Source organism: Musca autumnalis, unplaced genomic scaffold, assembly GCF_047663935.1.
Source record: "Musca autumnalis isolate F117 unplaced genomic scaffold, ASM4766393v1 scaffold_4, whole genome shotgun sequence".
Taxonomy (NCBI): Eukaryota; Metazoa; Arthropoda; class Insecta; order Diptera; family Muscidae; genus Musca; species Musca autumnalis.
The window spans coordinates 121,147,957-121,167,662 of NW_027411977.1; the positions used below are offsets into that span (position 1 = coordinate 121,147,957).

Here is a 19,706-nt window from a genome sequence, read left to right on the forward strand (position 1 = left end):
AAAACGACTGACCTTTCCCCTGATGCAATTTGCAATAAAGTGCTTGCTAGATAACGGTCCTACTGCTTAATATATAATGGGTTCTGTGTAGATAGTCACATTTTACTCCCATGCTATAAATTGTCTTTATCATTCCCAGTTTTTACATCATTGGATTTTTATACCCTACACCGCAATGTGGAAATTTGGAGTTTCACAGTTCACAATTTTTATACCCTACACCACTATGTGGAAAGGGTATTATAAGTTTGTTTTGGGAAAAATTCATGTAACACCGCGAAATATCGGTCGTAGACCCCCAATGTGGTATACAAATCTTCATATCTCGACGAAATAAAGCGATTTTGAGATGTGTGTCCGTTTGTCCTTCCGTCCGTCCGTCTGTCCATTATAAATTGTAATCAAACTCCAGGCCGCAATTATGGACCGATCGTCACGAAATTTTGCATGGAGGTCGGGTTCAGACCAGAATAGACACCTATTGTTATTGGTGATGATCGTAAAATATTTAGCGGGTGAAATGGACCAAATACATAATTATTATCCGATTTTGTAGCTGCTCTGTAGGTCGCAAAAATGGTCCGATCGCCGTGAAATTTTAACTAAGGTAAGAGTATATGACAAAGAAGAAGCTTGCAATTTGAGATAGTGATCAGATAATATTTAGCGGGTTAAATGGACCACAACTTTTCTGTGAAAATTTATATTTTATATGTATTCCTGGAAGATACCTTCCGCCCAGGTAAATAAAATTTGGCCATTCCTTGACCTTTCCATTGATGCCAATTATGTTGATTTACATGCTCAGATAACAGAGTTACAGCCTCATATATCCAGTTATTTGTTTGTAGTGTAATCAGAAGCACGAGATTTTGCACGATGTAAGAGTTTAGGTCGAAGAACATGCCTACAATTTTGAATGATGATCTCATATTATCTAGTGGGTTAAATAGACCATTACTTTTGCATGAAAAAATATAAAAATTTAAAATTCGGTCCATATTTTACTTCCTGGAGGACATGTACCAGCAAAGTAGACTACATATGGAAAATGAACTACTGACCTTTTCCCTGATGCAAATTGCAATAATGTGTCTCCTGGGTAACTAACGGGCCTACTGCCAATATATAATAGGTTTTGTGTAGAATACAAAATTTTCTTCCCATGCTACAATTTGACTCTACCATGATAGATAAATTCCCAGCATTATTGCAAATTACGTGGAACGCTAGCCATTCATTTGTTTGCATGAAAATTATTTGAATTTCTATTCATTATTAGTTGTTTTTTAGCGGTTAAAATGAACTATTTTTGAAATACCCTAAAAAGCACAAAATCACGTGCATTTCCAAACAATATGTATGTTACAAGTGCACTTTTTTGGACGATAGATCTCCAATAAACTCACAATGTTCAATTTGAAAATTTGTATATAGCATTTGCAGTGTTCAATAAAATTGGAGCAATGTCCGTCTGTCGAAAATTTCACGGCCAGATATGGCAAATTGCATTGTAATTGGGTATATTTGCAGCGGCTTATATATTTATTTATATTAGGAGTATTCCAAAAAGGAACCTGATATTCAAAGAAAATTTATAGATGTATCAGAAGAGGCTACCAATGTCAATTTTCCAATTCTGAAACTTTTATTAGAAATCTATAATTATATACATAATTGTTCCACAAACATCCCAGGAGGGACAATATGAATGAGTTTACCCCGATTCATACTAGCTCAATGATTAGGGACCTACTGTTTATCGCAGAGTCCACACGACGTGTCCTAAGACACCGCATGTAGAGAAGTTTTTCATGTCTGAAATACTCAGGAAATGTCACCATCATTACTGAGAGGTATTTAGTCACCGTTGAAAATTTCATGTGGCCTGGTTTACGAACTGAAACCGGATATTCAGCGTGAAAGCGGATGTTCGTACCATTGCACCACGGTGGCACCCTATTAGATATGTCAAAACATTTTTTGATTTTTCAAGAATAGATTTCGGAGATATTTAGTTCAAAGCAAAAAAAAATCATTACGTATCTTCGTTTCTAATATTATTCCATAGAGTGGAGCTATATTTCAACTTCACATCAGTCTTGTACACAGATTGTCCTCTGTTCGATTCCTCGGCGAGGTAACATCAAACTTTCAACGGTGCAAAATACACCTCAGTAATGTTGGCGACATTTTCTAAGTATTTCAGCCATATAAAACTTCTCTAAAAGTGGTGTCTTAGGACACGCCCTTCGGACTCGGCGATAAACTGTAGGTCCCAAGCTTAATGTGATAAGGTGGCAGAATCCAAAGTATTTCTACAATAAGCATTTTTGTTCCATAAGAGAATTTTGATTTGCTGAAAGCTAATTCCCAGGGACAGTGGTGTAGCGTATCACATGGTCGGCCCCGTCCGACTATAACCTTTGCTTACTTGTTACAAACTTTTTTGCCAAAACCAACTTATAATACCTTTCCCACATAGTGGTGTAGGGTATAAAAATGTGGTATAACTTTAGTAAAGGGTTGTAAATTTTCGAGGAAAATAAGAAAAATTAAAAAAATGGGAGTTTGCAACCTGTTTTTATAAAATTCAAGCTGTTTATGGATCCCAAAAATATTTAAAAAAGAAGTACGTAATCTAAACATCGCGAAGATTCAAATGAAACCAAAACTGTACACATGCGTTTAGCGGTTCACATATTATACCAAAAACAAAAAATATATTGAGCAAATTTAAAAAATGTTTGTAAAATATTTTTCAAATTTTTTTGTGAGTTAGTTGAAGAAAGTGTAGGAAAAATAGGTCGGAGTTCTTCATATATTTTAGGTAAAATTCTCGCGAAAAAGCACATTTATTATTGTAATCACTTCAGAATACACGCTAACATCTTGCGGAAGATATATAAGACTTTCAAATAATTGTTGGGATCCTTTAAGTGGGGAATAATTTTGAAGGAAAACTGTATCGGGTAATATACAATTTGAAAATCGCGAAATTCTCAAAATCTCTTGATGCGCATGCGGTTTCCCGATACAACGAATTGTTTTCTTTTCAGTTGTATATATTTTCCAAGATTTACTTTGGTGGCTGCATTGTATAACGCTTATAATTTGCACAAATTACATACACTTTTTATGCGCTTCCGAGTTCACTATCAACAGTGAAAAAATACATGGATCTAAACTTATTTCAATAAAATCCATCAAGAACCGTGGATGTAGCATCACACAGTATTTTTGGGTTAAATCGGATACTGCTCCCATTCCACTAAATTTTTAACCGCAAAAACGCGAGTGATGTGTCAGTTTCTCCATTGAAATGGAAACGATCCACATTCAACGCGAATTAGTCCGCGTCATTTTCAAAAATATTTTCGCAAATTTTTCAATTTTTGCAGTAACCGTTTCCGCCGTTCTAGTGGATTGATATTTACGATCTATGATTTATATGATCCGGACCACCGAAAAACTAAAATATTGGGGGGTACCAGCACACTCAAATAGGCTTTTTAGAAAAAAATTTCGTACTTAATTTTGTCCTTTGGCAGTAGATTACTGTGATGCTTTGTGGGCTACATAGTCAATATAAATATTAATTTATGCGTAATCGTGAGAACTTAATCTTATTATTGGTTCTTTGAAATACCCGAATGCGCCTCCCAGTTAAATCAAAAATACAAAAAACACCTAAAATCCGGCTTCAAAATGTCAGCATTCATTAAAAGTGGGTGCAGTGGAAATTTTGAAAAGTGATACATTAGAAGTGTAATCCTCATTTTGTATTCTTCTGCTTTTACTTTGGACAGATAGATGTCCGTCATTTGAATGGTTTCGCGTATTATAATAGTTCAAACCTTGGCTTCATGGAAACTACTTTTTTGTCCTTTACTCATATATATTCACCACAAATATAGCAAAATAAAAATAATATAGCGAATTCATAACGAAAAACCATCGATAAAATGTTTCTAACGTCCAAGGAAAATCTGGACAAAACTCGTAAAACAAGGCCTTAAACTATATATCAAAAACATGAGCTGCTAAAGACATTATATGTTATGGTTACAGATTACTTTTGTTCAGAGATTTATAGTGAAATTTGATTTGGGACATTTTTTTTTTTTTTGAAGAAGTGAAGTATTTAGTGAGATTTTGGCTCTGTATAGAAACATTCAAAATTAACATTAAAAACTAAAAAAAAACAATTTGTACCTTTAATATATAAATTTCTAGTGTTATTTTCATAAAAAATATAATACCTAGATAAGTAGTTTATTCTGAGACTTCTATTGAAATTTTGTGTAGAATTTTTCTTTTTTTAGTACTATTTTGTCTAAACCTAAGTTTTATGTTACTTTCATGCATCATCTCAAAAAATTAACAAATAAATTTCATTAAAAAATATTTTTGTATTTTGTTGGCAAAATTGATATAGATATTTTATTGTTAAATAATGTAAATAGATAGTTAATTTCTTCAGTGACTTATGGTAAAATTTTGCGGAGAATATTTTTGTCTTTGACGTCATCCACCTAGAATAGTGTTCTGTGGTACAACATGGTATAAACATAAATAAAGTACAACTTTAACCCTAAAACATGTTTTTGATTTTTACAGATTCTGGGCGTTCAGCTAAGATTTAGAGTTCTGATATATTCTAGGGCCTATAGTGAAATTTTATAGCGAACATTTTTGTAGAATATTCGGATCCGATTCGATCACATTTTAAAGAGGATTTTAAACCTGTTTGGAACACGCCACCAAAAATACTCTTTAATGACTCGCTTGAGGGTTAAATTTTGTAACTAAAAGACTCTACGCATTTTTGACAGTAATATTGTCTAAAACTTAAAGATTTCAAGGAATCCCAACTCGATTATTTCCAAATATGTACAAATTGGGGTACTTCCCGACACACAGTGGTTCAGAATCGTTTTTTCTTGGTCAAAACTCGGTAACTTTTTAACAGATAAAGATATTCTCATAATTTCTTTTTGTTCGACAGATAACACTATCAGCTTTCCGACACATAAAAAGCGACCAAATTCGGTCTAGCGGTTGCAGAGAAAATCAAAATTAAAAATTTAAGTTTTTTTATATTTTGCATCAAAATATGAGTGTTTTTGAGTTTTTCGTATGTTCTAACTATTTAAAAAATGTCAAGTCCCAATAAAAAACCATAAAAATACAAAAAAATTAATATGTTTTTGAAAAAAAATTTAAAAAAATTCAATATTTTTGAAATGAAAAACTCAAAAACACTCATATTTTGATGCAAAATATAAAAAAACTCAAATTTAAAAACCAAATCAAATTTTTTTTCACAAAATTTAATTTTTTTCTTCCAAAATTGAAGAAAATAATCCTTGGGTTTTCATAAAACTCTTATATTAAAAAAAAATTTCCATTTGTTTGAAAAGGCTATAATTTATATTGGAAACGGTATGGAAAACAAGTAGGAAAAGCGTTAAGTTCGTTCGGGCCGAACTTTTTATACTCTCCACCACAAATTTTAGACATTTCGGTGGATTAATTTGGCCAAATAATTTGGGTGCCACCGTGGTGCAATGGTATGCACGCCCGCCTTGCACGCAGAAGGTCGGGGGTTCGATTCCCCGCCCAAACAAAATCAAACATTTTTCAACGGTGGCAAAATACCCCTCAGTAATGTTGGCGACATTTCCTGAGTATTTCAGCCTTGAAAAACTTCTCCGCAAGTGGTGTCTTAAGACACGCCGTTCGGACTCGGCGATAAACAGTAGGTCCCATATCATTGAGCTAAATATGAATCGGGGTGCACTCATTGATATGAGAGAAGTCTCCCTTGTCCCGTATGGGATGTTGTGGAACAATGTTTTTTTTTTTGTTTAATTTGGCCAAAACCTTCAAAATACCGAAAATTGGGAGATATCGTCCTATGGGGGCTGTATCAAAACGTGGACCTATATAAACAGTTTATGGTAGAAATGTTTTTTAGTTTCTGGAAACACAAAATACAAAGTTACAACCGATTCTGTTGTAAAATGGGATTAATACATTCAAAATATATTAAAATGACGTGTACTTTATATGGGACATTAAATGGGAGCTATACCAAAACGTGGACCTATATAAACCAACTTTGGTAGGAATGTTTTTTGGCCTCTAGAGACACAAAATACCAAATTACAACCAATTCGGTGGTAAAATGGGACAAATATCTTAAAAATTCCTTCCGCGTCATTTTGTATGGGGGCTATACGAAAGCGTGGACCTACATAGCCCGCTTTTAATACCAAAAGTCCTACGTACATATAATAGATTTTCCCAAAATTTCGTCCACCTACGTCAATCCGTTCGGACGCTAGAGTGATTTCCACAGACGGACAGACGGACGGACATGGCTACATCGATGTAGAATTGCACGCTGATCAAGGATATATATAGTTTGTGGGGTCTATAATGATTATTTCGAGTAGTTACAAACGGAATGACAAACTTAATATACCCCCCATCCTATGGTGGTGGGTGTAAAAACACAATTTTGTTCCCATGTAATTTAAAAAAAAATTTAAAAAAAATTTTAAACGGACGGAAATGGACTGGTACAAAAGTATATTTTGCGCGACGTAAACTTTTAAAACGCCGATACACGCGTCTTCTAGTTTTCGGTTCTCTTTCATAATCTGACCGACTTTTTTTGTTGTACAGTGTAATTAACGAAATTTGCAGGCAGGTTAGCTACGGTACAATTATTTTACAGGTAGAAATTTGTTTTTGTAAGCAATATTAGTGTCACTGGTATTTCTAAACAAAACATAAAAAGTGTCAATAAATTATTTCAATTCCAAAAATAAATATCTTTAGATTTGCTTATATAAATTTGAAAATCATAAATTGTAATTTGAATTTATGTTCAATTCTAATGTTTCCAACCCATTCGTGTAAATTTATAATTTCAGGCTGGGAGGATATTTGTTAAAAAAATGTTTGGGGTCGCTAAAAATTTAATGAAAAATGAAAAGCTGCTTCAAACTTTTGTTTTTGAAATCAACAAAATTATGTTTATTAGAGCTTTATTTTTTTTTTTAAATTTTACAAAATAACTGTCTGTCTGTTCTGAACGCAATCACATATTGCAAACATTATTAAAAATTGATACTAAGTTGATTAATGCATCATAAACATCGATGTAAATGTGGTCCAGAGCAAAGTCGGTCAATATATACTACTAATGGATTGATATATGGTCAGACAAATGACAGAGAGAAGCCCTGTTCTGCAAAAAAATATTCTCTTAAGTTGTTCATATAACAAAAATGGCACAAATATGTTCATAATATGCAAGATCGCAGTGTGAAGATCGATATTGTGTATATTGTTATGTAGTCCGTCTTGGGCGCCAATTTCGCGGTGGCTAAAACCCCTCACGAAATTGTTCTGGAGAAACGTCCCCATAATATGTGAGGCAGTTCGTTTGGACTCGAAGAATCTTTCATTGATACGAGGGAGGTCTTCCCGTTTTATCTTCGGATATATTCGTGGAAATAGTTTTTATTTTCATTGATATTTTGCTCTCAAAAAATACATCCCTAATGTGCATAGGAAATAGAAATAAGATTACAAAATGTTTTGGAATTTGAATCTATTATTACAGGAGAATCAAAACAGCTGGCACTTAATTCTACCTGTAAATTATTGTACCTTATTAGCTACCAAAATGATGTTGTCGCTAAGTCCTACAACTAGCAGCAGTGTTGACAACCTTTACTGGTCCTTTTCATTCATAATTTTGCGTTTTAATTTTACCAATTTTGTCGGTAACCCAAACATGAGTTACAGAATTGCACAACATTTTAAATTCGCCTTGGATCAAATAAAATTTATTTTTTATGGCTTGGCTTTTGCAATGCTGCCTATGGCAGTTGTAAATGTAAATTATGTTTCACTTCAAATCACGTTACATGTCGAAATTATAAAAAATAGCTTTATTATATTAAAAATAAATTTATTATATTTTTTGAATTTTTCTTTATATTTGTTGATACAAAATTAAATACAAAACATAAAATGGAGTTTCATTAAAAAAATAATTATGGGGCTAACATCAGTTTCGCCATGAATTAGGTATTATTATCAAAACAATTTCAGTCTTAACGCATCTCAATCTAAACAGTGTATGATTTTCTTTTCTGTATTATTAATATCCTTCTTATGTAGATTCTTACTTAATTATTTTATATGTTATTAGAATAAAACTAAAGAATTAATAGGAAATATAAAATGTTTTATATGGATTGCCAATAGTTTGGAGTTTTGCATATACATATGTATATCTTAAAAATTAATATTTATTTAGTTATAATAAAGGATTTGCTTGGTTTTTATTTACTCTTGTAGGTATCACAATATCTAAACATATATCGTACATAAATCTAAATAAATTAGATATATATTTGCGTTATTTTTCACGACATTTAAACAAGTACATACACAGTTTATGTGGTATTCTGAATACCCTACAAGGACATACATATATATAGATTGTGTACATGTATCAATATTTGGCATTTAATATTTGCACCTAACACATATACACACGTACTTATTACTTGAGTTCTGTATTAAATGTAATGAGGTTGTTTTTTTTTTGAAAATTTTTTATATCAACTTACAGTTAAAAATGTTCCCTGGTTTAATAAAGTCAATGGAACATTGTACTAGGAATAGAGAGAGATAGAGAGGGAAAAACAGAGAGATAATTCTCCATATTTTATAAAACATTCAACTTTTCTGGTTTTTACTTTAATTTATAATAATAAAGAATGAGCGTGAGCTGTATGACGTCGATGATTCTCATATGAATGATGGTGTTCCGCATTTGTTGGGGTGTGATGGTGATCCTGTGACTGATGTTGTACCAGACTTGTAGTTGTGCGTTGACAGCATTCATCGACAACATTGTCGACATTATCAAAATGTTCCTGGGGTTGCAGTGGATTCTGATAGGGTTGATGATGATGATGATGGTGGTGATGTCGTTGACGATGATGACGTTGAGAATATTGTTGGTTTAAATGTGTTTGTGTCATTTGTTCCTGATCATCGTGAGAATGATGGTGATGATTTTGTATTAATTCATCGTTCACATCATCATTATTGACATTTTCATCATTATCATCGATGCTCTGAATGTGATGTTCCAAAGTTGTTTGTTCAGCATCTACATCCTCTTCCTCCACGCCAACGTCATCATCATCGTCGTCGACGTCGCCAATCACCACATGTTCATTATCCATATCAAGATCATCATCTTCCTCGTCGTCATTAGCATGATGTGGACTATTTAAATTGCTGTGATGTTGTTGACTGTGTACCACAACGGCGACATTGCAATTCTGTGATACCCTTTGATAGTGATAACTGCCCGGCATGGAATTTATTGTCTTCTCTATTGCACGTAATCGTTTCTCCAGCGATGTGGTGGCCAAAATGTCAACCTGAAATGGAAGAAAATGTGTTATTATGTATTTCTTTTAATGTTGAATAAAATCATGTGCTAGTAAATGTTGCTCTGTTCCAAAACTGCAAGCGTCTTCTATTTTTACAATTTTTTTCCTTGGCTAAAACCTTGAAAGTACCGAAATTCTAAATACGAAATTTAAGCCAATTTAAGTTAAATTCTTGAAAATACCGAAAATCGAATCAAAACGTAAGCCTATAGCTATAAATTCCTTGAGAAAAGTTCAGCGCTCCTAACGAAGACTAAATACTAAATATCAGCATTTTCAGCGTGGTAATGAAGCTAAAACGTTGAAAATATCGAAATCGGGAGGTGTGGTCTTTGGGGGCTAGATCAATGCGTGGCAATAAAATAGCAATAACAATTTTAGCACTCCCAAAGAAGATTAAATACTAAATTTCCGTGTGATAAAGGGGCCAAAACCTTGAAAATACCTAAAATCGGGAGGTACCATTCTATGGGGGCAATATAAAAACGTAGAATTATAGCAAAAAATTTCCTGGGGGAAAATTTAATGCTCCGAGTGAATACTCAATACGACATTAAAGGCATTTTGTAATTGAAACCATTTCGGTGTGATAACGAGGCTAAAACCTTGAACTTACCGGAAATCCGCAGGTACCGTTCAAATCAAAACGTGGACATATTATAACAAATTTCAGGGGAAAGTTCAGTGCTGCCAACGAAGATTGAAGACCAAATTTCAGCCATTTCGGTGTGTTAATGACGCTAAAACCTTGGGACTATATCAAAACGTGGACCTATAGGAACAAACGCTTCCAACGAAGACTAAATACGATAATGAAGCTTAGGCGCTACTGTTCTATGAGGGCTATATTAAAATGTGGTCAAATATAGTCCATTTTCAATACCAAACATCCTTCAAGTAATAGTAATATTGCGGGATGTATCTTGATTTCAACAGATACGACAAACGGTCGGACGGACTGATGTTCATTGTTACTTCGACTTATAACTTTACAGAATATGAACTCGATCGGTCCCTTTTTAGGGTTTGGAGAAGGCAGCGTGATAGGAAATACAAAAAAAGGAGAGCATGGGTCTTGCCGTTTTTTCCGCATAACTTGCACTTTCACAGCTGTGGTCACTCACAGATTTCGGGCCTTGATTTAAACAGTCTTGAAGGTTGAAGCTTGAAGGCAAAGTTGTAGGTAGCTCTTGTCGAAAAGAAAAAAAAAAAAAAACGAAAAAATAAAACCCATGTAGCCTAGGTCCAAGTTTTTTAATAATTTTTTCCGGCTTTGGTCTAGAGAAAGATTCAAAATTGAAGGGAAAAATCAACTACAAAATGCACCTAAGATCTCAATAAGCAACTTTGTCGAATAAAGAAACATTCTAGGAGGGATTATTCAATGTTATTTTTTTCCACTCCGACTTCGACTCCAGCTAAATTTTCCGACTTATAGACACTGCAGCACTATCCACTCCTTCAGGTATTTAAAAGAAGTTTAAAACCATTTTAGGATCGTTTTGATTTTTTTTTTTGAGAAAGCCTGCCCTTCCCCCGATGAGTGTACCCACATTTTACGCCATCCGTATAAATACCAATCAAAATTAAAAATATAATTCTGTTTTAGTAGCAGGTAGTCTTTACGGTCCTGCGATTAAGTTGTTTCGTGAGGATGTCCACAAGGAAAGGCCACAAAAATTAACAAAAACCCTACAGCCACCAAACTAAATGGCCTTTTTGGGACAAATGAAGGAATTATTATATTTGAGTGCATAGTCACACTTTTTACAATTTTTACAGTCATAGGCTGAACGTATATTACATATATTTCTGCCGCCAAAACCGATTGATACTTTCTTGCCATTTTTAAACTCAATTCCGATTGCAATTATTTCTTTTGCTCATTGCGTGTCTACTCACCTTCAGTTGTGGCCTCAACGGCAACAATGCAATTATCCACCACGCCCATGCTGGTCCATCCTCTCGACTCGACCAATTATCCTCAACCATTGGCATTTCACCATAACTTTGCAGTATTTCATGTTTCAAATCCTGACCCAGACTTTCATACCAAGCTATAGCTTTCTTCAGCACAATATTATGCATACTGGTTACATAGGACAAATGTTCATCTGGAATGGCTTCATCGTGTATATATTCCACTTTGGCTGTTTCATAACCATCTTTTTCATGGCGTGCCAATATCTTAAAGCGTTTACAGCCCATAGTGCTTAGGATGGAACAGCCATCTCCCAGCAAAACACAATCTCGTATATCAAGCATACAACCATAATCATGATAGCGTGCCTTACCAGTGTGCGGCTGGACAATACCGAATTGTTTGTCACCCGATTCAACGGCACGCCGTACCATCAGGCGATAACGTGGTTCATAGACGAACAACGGACACGGAACATATGGGAATGCTGTAGTACAAATGAATATGGGCACCGACGGTTCCATAATCATTTCTTGGCGGAAACGTTTTTGATAACTGTCTGGAATGAAACGTTTCATGGCGGCCTCAAGGAATTTCGTTACCGGCCGTTTGGTCAATATCAAAGGCACAGGTGATGAGGCGCCCTGTACCGTATTTACACTGGGCTCCACTAGCGGTGACATACACAGCGGGCAAGATGAGGTATAATCCATGCAGCGATCCAAGCACACCAGACAATAGGTATGACCGCAGGGTGTTACCACAGGTTTCCAGAAAGTGCGACAACACAAGACGCAATCAAAATCACTGGCATCAATGAGAGAGGGTGCTACGGACATCAATTGTTTTAGGGCATATTCTGGCGAGGATTCTATTTCTAAAAAAAAAAAACAGAAAACAACATTAATTGATTTATCTTTTCCTCTACCGTCCGTCAGTTCATACTTACTTTTAAGTCTCACAAACTCTTGTTGCAAACGTTCCAAAACATTACGGAATTGCCCACTACAACGTGCACTCTCCACATCAACGATTGGCAATAGTTCGGTTTCTTTGGGGGTCCATTTCCGACGAAAATGTTTTCGTGAAGTTTGTCTTTTCAATTCCATTTCATATTTACGCGCTATGCTGGCATAGGTGTTACGTTTATCGGCACAATTAAGAAAATCCCTCGATGTGAGAACATCATCTTCGGCCAATAGTATATCACCACATTCTTTGCCATAATTGGCCGATAAGAAATCATCATCTTCGTAGCTGACAAGTAGATTATTATCCTCATCTTGTGCGTTTATATTTCTACGTTTAATTCTATGTTCCCTCGATGGTGGCAAATCATAGGGACACTTGGAACGTAGAGAAGATGAATTAACCAAATCCAATTTAATGCATTTCGGTGTTTGAGAGAGAAGTTTTTGGAGAATCTGAAAAAGAAAAAAAGAAAACACATTTTGTTTAAAAGGCTCTTTTTTCACTGATATGTGAAATAAATTGTTGTATTAGTTGAAGCAGAATTTTTGTTTATCTATACATATACAAGAGCTGCGTGATGGGAGACTGACTGATGCAGATGAAATTTAGATTGTAGGCTGCGGTAGTTGTTGTAGGAACGCAAATACATATGTCCATTCTTATATCTCTTTCAATTTTCAGTTATACGGACCGGCTGCTTCCAAACAGAATCATGCGGTAGATGAGTGGATTTAGCAGCGTATCGTGTGGTCACATGCAGAATATGTGTTGGGAGGTCTCGGAGTACGGCATTCACGCTGTATCTTTGTACTGCCTGTGCAACTACATCAGTGTGAATGCTATCCATGTCTGCCTGATAGGCTAGTTGATCTAGAGGTTCTCGTTTCTGCATTTGGAACCTTCGCTTTAGACCATACAGGCCTCTCCTGACGCGCCTGGTTGGGAGAAGCCCTTTATGAGGTTGTACTCTGTTGCAGTCCTCATGGCGGCATTCTGGCTAGATTAAATATTTTTCCACTTAGTTGCGCAAACATTTGCATACTACACTGCCCAGGCATAGCTTACCACATACCGGACAAAGTTTCTTTGCCAGCCCCCAAGTGCTCCGGCCACCGGCTTGATGTCCTTGTTCCTACTTCTGATCTTGTCACAAAGAGTTGTCGGTTGCGCAGGCCACTTAACATGCTATCGTACGTTACACTTACTATCCTGGGGTAGTTAGTGGTCGAAATCAGTACACCATTGGCCATTATGTTCAGGCAGAGCCTAATTTTAGTCGTTCATATTCCCCAGATGGAATAATTTTACTATGTCAGCTATGTAGATATTTAATAGAGCTGAACTAGTTCACGAACGAACTTGTTCATTTGCACGAGTCATCAAAAAAAGCGTATGAACTAGATCAGTAGTGGAATTCTGTAACTCATTTTTGAGTTACCGGCAACAAATTAAAATGCTTATAATTTCGGTAATTAACGAAATTTTTCGGTAAGTTAACAACCAAAATAAAGGTGTTGCTAAATCCTTCCGATAGCAATAGTGTTGTAAACTTGTATAGATATTTTTGTCGATATCTCAAAAAATGAGCTACAGAATTCCATTTGAGTTGATATAGTACATTAGAGCTCACAGATAACCGACCGAAAGATCGAAGAACGACCAACGAAGAACGCCATAACATATTGATGAATGCTTGAATTACTGAACTAAAAGAACGACCTAGTTAACTTAGAACAGCTGAACTAAAAGGCGTGATAAGCTAAATAAACAAGAAAGTACAATTCTAAAATTTAACCTACCAACACGTTATCAATAGTATGTCAAGATTGTACAATAATCCGCACTCAATATATTATTTATACCGTCGGAAGGTAGAGGTTAAACAGTTTGAGATATATCACGACGTTTTGCGGAACAACCTATTTCACTCCACGAATTTTCGACTTCTTATTTCGGAATTACACAAACGGCTGGCGTCCAACTCCGTTTCAAACACGGCTGGTGACAGTCTTCTCTATTGTACAAAGTAATATAAATAAAAATAACTACTTATATTACTCCTTAGTAAGTTATGAGTACGGTGGCACAGAGCGTGTGTGTCCGACTACAAATCCTAGGGTTGTGTGTTCAAAGCTCATCGTCGGCACGCGAACCTTTGTTTGACAAAATGTGCAATGTGGCACATGTAGCGTTTAAACAACTTTTAATGTTCGTACGCGTGGCCGAGTGTGTGGTGGATTCGGCTACAAATCAGAAGATCGCATGATGAAATCCAGCAGAATAACTAGTTATTCTAGTGGTCATAGAATAACTAGTAATTCAGTGCGACATGCACTTGTTAAAATAATGGGTTAATGGGGGGTTTTGTAAGTAGTTACGACTACAAAAAAGTGTTATAAAAACCCATTCTTTAGTAAGGATTTGTTTGCTGGGTTGTTTTAAAGCGACTAAAAAAACCGTAATTGCTTGTAAAATTTTAAGGAAATAACCTATTACTTTAAGTCTACTGATAATGCAGGAGGAAGATTGTTTTAATTATTTTGTAATATATTATTTGGCTCTCAAATTCTCGATGTGATGTATGTTTTTCAACAACTTTTCGTATATTTGTTATCAAAAAAAACTCGTTTGCCGATGCCGAGTGTCGTAGCCTGTTTTTTAACTTATTCATGGACTCAAGGCCGTTTTATAACTAATGTTTCGTTATACAAGCTCAAATAATGGGTTAGTTGATTTAAAAGAAGACTATGGATTAAATAATGCCTTAGAAATACCTCATTACATGTTAGGTTCTTAAATGTTCACGGGTTTATGCATCATTATTTGATATTAAAAAAAAAAAACATTGTTCCACAACATCCCATCCCATTATTTGATATTACTGAGGTGAAAAATCTTTGGAAAATGGAATGCAAAAAAATCATTTCTATTGCCTTACCTTCGTGAGATCATGCTGAAATAATTCAGTGCTGCTGAGATTTGAAGATTTATCCAAATTAATTGCTAAACATATTTCATAAAGAGCTTCTTCATAGCGACCCAAATCGCTTAAAGCCAAGGAACGTAAATAGTGAGCCTAAGTGGAGGAATAGAAAAAAAGAAAAACAAATAATAAACAGTTTATTACATTTATTTTTTAAATATTTAGTTAATCAGTTAAATTTGTCACCTTTGCAGATGTGTAACGTGTCTTCAAAGCATTGTCCACATCAGCCAATGAGCTCTGGTAATGATTCATTTTTCTCAACACCTCGGCACGTAATAGAAGGCTTTTGAAATTCGAAGGCGCTGAAACAAAAACAAAAAGAAAACAAACATGAGTTAGCATAAATCTTTGTCTAATTACCTCTAATGGCTAGAAATAATAAACCTATGGACAAAAACAAAAATAAATAAATACAACAACATTTCTCATGGAAACAAAAATGTGAAAAAAAGAATTATTGTTGTTGGTTTTAGTTTATTTTCAGTCAAAATAAATGACAACAAAATTATTTGTCAATTCTCTACATCCACTCAACACACTAGGTGACCACCAAACTGTCAAAATGTTCAAATGCCAAGCAACATTGCTACTGCTGGCTGCATCAAGCAACGAGTCGTCAGCCATCGGTCATACCCACAAATCATGCCAATGATTGACACTTTTAAACTATTAGTGTACATTGCGCCATCGATCTTTTGTCACTTGAAGCCGTCGCATTCACACTTTGTGAAATATTGAAATACTTAAATTTCCATTTATTCTTTTGTTTAGCCTTCCCTGGCCCTCTAATAAGATGTGACATAATCCATATGGTGGTCATGGTTGTGCCATGACTAGAGAAAATTGCGTCGCCGGGGGGTGGTGGTGGTGCTTGTGATCATATCACCTGTGTTTGCGATGATGTTTAATGACTAATTTTTTTCTCTCATGGAGCTAATCATGTTGTGTTCTGTGTGCTTAAAGGAATTCGAAATGAAATATTTCCTTAGTTAGTGAACAGCAAATTAGAAAACATGATTTTTCGCATTTTATTTAATATTTATTTGTGTATATTTTTGAATAGATGCCAAAGTATTTTGGTATATAAAATCATGTCGCTCATGTTTAACTGGGAAAGACTTATGCAATATAATTTATATAACATAAAGGAAGTGATTGGAGTCGGATTGTGGGCGTTTACCGCTGATATCAGTTAAGTATTCCTCACACCAAAAATTGTGTAATTTTTGACTGCATAGAGCTTTCTTAAGAATTCTGGGAGCCACATGAGCCGAATAAACCAGATATCTTCTACATTATCAGTAGTTTGCTAAATAATAGGTTATTTCCTAAAAACTTTACAAAGTTGTACGCATTATTAAGTTATTGGTAGCGGTGACACAGAGTGTATGTGTTCGACTACAAAACCGAGAGTTGTGAGTTCAACGATCACTGTAGGCAAACGAGGTTTTTTGTTAGCAAAAACACGAAGAATAGTTCGTCTACATGTAAGCGTTTGAAAAACCCCTAAAGTTCGTAAGCATGACACTGTGTGTACTATGTTCAGCTACAGGTCCGAGGGTTCTATCCCAGCAGCAGACAAAGTCAAAATGTGCAGTGAGCATAAATCCACCTCAGCAGTTTTAAAATATAAAGGCCTCGACACATAAGAAACATGGACTTCTTGCTGAAGTCATATCTGATAAAAGACTAAAGACCAAGTTCGACCTAATAAAAAAAAAAAACATTTGAATTAGGTCGAACTTGGTCTTTAGTAATGTACACATATTTTTGCAGCTTATTTGTGGACTTTTAGTGGTCTTCGAATAACTACTTATTTGGCGCCACATACTTTTATTAAAATAATGAGTTGGTAGGTTGTTTTGTAAGAAGTTGCGGCTATGAAAATATAGGGCAGCTCCTCAACTGGTTTGCCTTCGCCAGCGCCGGGTTTATTGATGCCACATAAATATCCAAAAAAGGGTGAGTTGTAGACCTTCGATAAGCTGACAACTTTCCGTGGGAAGATCTTATGTAGCATCAATAAAATCGTTACCATCCTACCATGTTACCCTAAAAGCATTACATGGTAATGGTACTATTTGCTGGAATATTTGATATTTCATAACATCGGTCAATTGGTTGGTGAAAAACGCAAAGTGCATTTATTTAATTTTTATATTTTTAGATTTTATAGCATCAACCTTTAAGTTAAATAGGGTATATAGACTTCGATACGATCAGATATGTGCCTCATCGAAATAATGGTTTTATACGAAATCCGTTTCAGCCAATTTGTAGTCAATTTAGCCCTTTTTGTTAGTCTGCCTGGCTGCCAGTTGCGCAAGATAACTCTCGAACTGATCAACCGCTTTGGTTCGATCAAATTCGAAGATCTTTCGGGTATTGTTCGCTCGAAGTGAGGAACCGATTTGGCCCAAGCTATACTTTCGGCATTGTAATATGTAGTTTTTTCAGAAATAGATAAGGTCCGAATATGGACTACATCGGCCCACTTTTTGGGTGCCTCCCATACAAAATTTCAAAAATTTTAGCAAAGTGCAGTTCAAAAGCAAGCCTCTGATGGTTTTTAAATTTTCAGCACACGTACACGCGGCCCTTATAACGGCTGTATAATCTTTTAGTGGACTAATTATCCTAATTATTGCTCCAAACGCAAAAAAAAATTCTGTCGGCACCAACTAAAATGATTAATTTATTATTGTCTTTTTAGGACGGAGGCGGCCATTATTTATGAAAGTTTTTAATTAATTAATTGAATTAATCGAGCTAACATAGCGTAAGGAGTTTTGTATTGAAAAATTAATTCTAGCGAAATACCACACACTCAACCATTACTCTACGATCGTTTCGCTGGTGGTTTTATTAGCCAGCTCATCAGGCGTATTTAAGTGTTAATGGCTAGAAGACAAAGGCTGATTTTGATAACTTCTATTTATACAACCATTTTTACAAATTTGTAGATATGAAGTACTTTTTGAAGTCTTTTTCTTTATCAAGTCACCCTAGTGTCTTGTCTAGGAATCATTTTCTCCATACATACACATGTACAATCGAAGGGGGGTTTCCTTCATGAATTGTAATGCCTTCAGTTTCTGAAGTTTTGTTGATATCATGTCGACAAGTTTGTTGATATGAAAAAGACTTCAAAAAATACTTCATATCTACAAATTTGTAAAAATGGTTGTATAAACAGAAGTTATCAAAATCAGCCTTTGTCTTCTAGCCATTAAAACTTAAATACGCCTGATGTGCTGGCTAATAAAACCATCAGCGAAACGATCGTAGCGTAATGATTAATGTTGTTAAATTTTCTTGATAAAATGAATAAAGTATCCGATTTGGTCCAAGCTTTGTACATCGAAAAATTTCCAAACGTATGTACATACATCAAACTCCGAGTAGACTTATATCGAACAACACTTTCGGGTACCTCCCCCATAAAAGTTCAAAATTGTACGCTGTAGTTAAGGTAAGGTCTGTTCGAGAAAAACTTTACCAAACTAACATTTACTAAAATTTTGCAAATACGCGTCTTTGTTTGTGGGCAGGTCAGGTTCAAAGTTGGGCTTTAACGGCCAAAGTGATGGAAAAGTCCACATATAACAGAACCGTCTGATTTCAGGCATAACTCCAAGATGCGTGTTTGATTTTTTAACTAAATTTTCTGACCAAATTGGATGTAATTTGACATGTGTCGTAAAAAATGATCCAAAAACTTCTTAAAGAAAAATTGTGGATATATGTTCACGTTTTGGAAGAGCCACTATATAACGGTACATCCCGATTTCGGGTATTTTGAAGTTCTTATCGACATTTTCGGTCCACTATTATTTAGAATTAAGGGGTTCCTTGTTGTTAAAAATGTTCTCAATTAAAAATTGTGGACTTAAATCCATGTTTTTAATAGTTCTCTTTATTAGGAGACCGCCGGGGGTTGGTTATTTTGAAGTTTTGATAGTAATGCTTGGCTCAAATTGGATGTGAACAAAAATTGTGAACATACATATGGGGATTTCTGAGTGAAATCGGACTCTTTTTCAATATGTGGTTTTTGTTTTCCATTATTTTTTGGTGTGTTTATGCTGCTTATCAGCAAAACATTTCAGTATATTTTCAGATTTTTTTTTTTTTTTTTTTTTTTTTGACTAACAGTTCCAGTGATATCGCGCCTTGAAAAAGTTCGAATTCTGTAAAAACTATAAGCAAAGAAATATTCATAACTTCTTTAATATTGGAATTGTTTTTTTATTTTTTGTTCTTTAATCGCATAAAAAATTTTGTTACAAAAATTTTAGGTCATATTTGGTAGTGGGATTCGAATGATTACTAT

The 19,706-nt window shown here is 34.9% G+C and overlaps 1 protein-coding gene across 1 annotated transcript in view; it reads right to left on the reverse strand.

The window, feature by feature from the left end:
- Window positions 1-7,969: 7,969 nt before the first annotated feature.
- LOC141403366 (uncharacterized) overlaps window positions 7,970-19,706 on the reverse strand; it is a 137,869-nt gene continuing 126,132 nt past the window's right edge. Inside the window, exons 4-8 of the mRNA XM_073985680.1 lie at window positions 15,557-15,675; window positions 15,326-15,463; window positions 12,365-12,839; window positions 11,397-12,292; window positions 7,970-9,482 (exon numbers count right to left, since the gene is read on the reverse strand). Of these exons, the coding sequence (XP_073841781.1) occupies window positions 8,793-9,482; window positions 11,397-12,292; window positions 12,365-12,839; window positions 15,326-15,463; window positions 15,557-15,675 (2,318 nt within the window). The 3' untranslated portion in view covers window positions 7,970-8,792. The remainder of the gene's footprint in view (window positions 9,483-11,396; window positions 12,293-12,364; window positions 12,840-15,325; window positions 15,464-15,556; window positions 15,676-19,706) is intronic.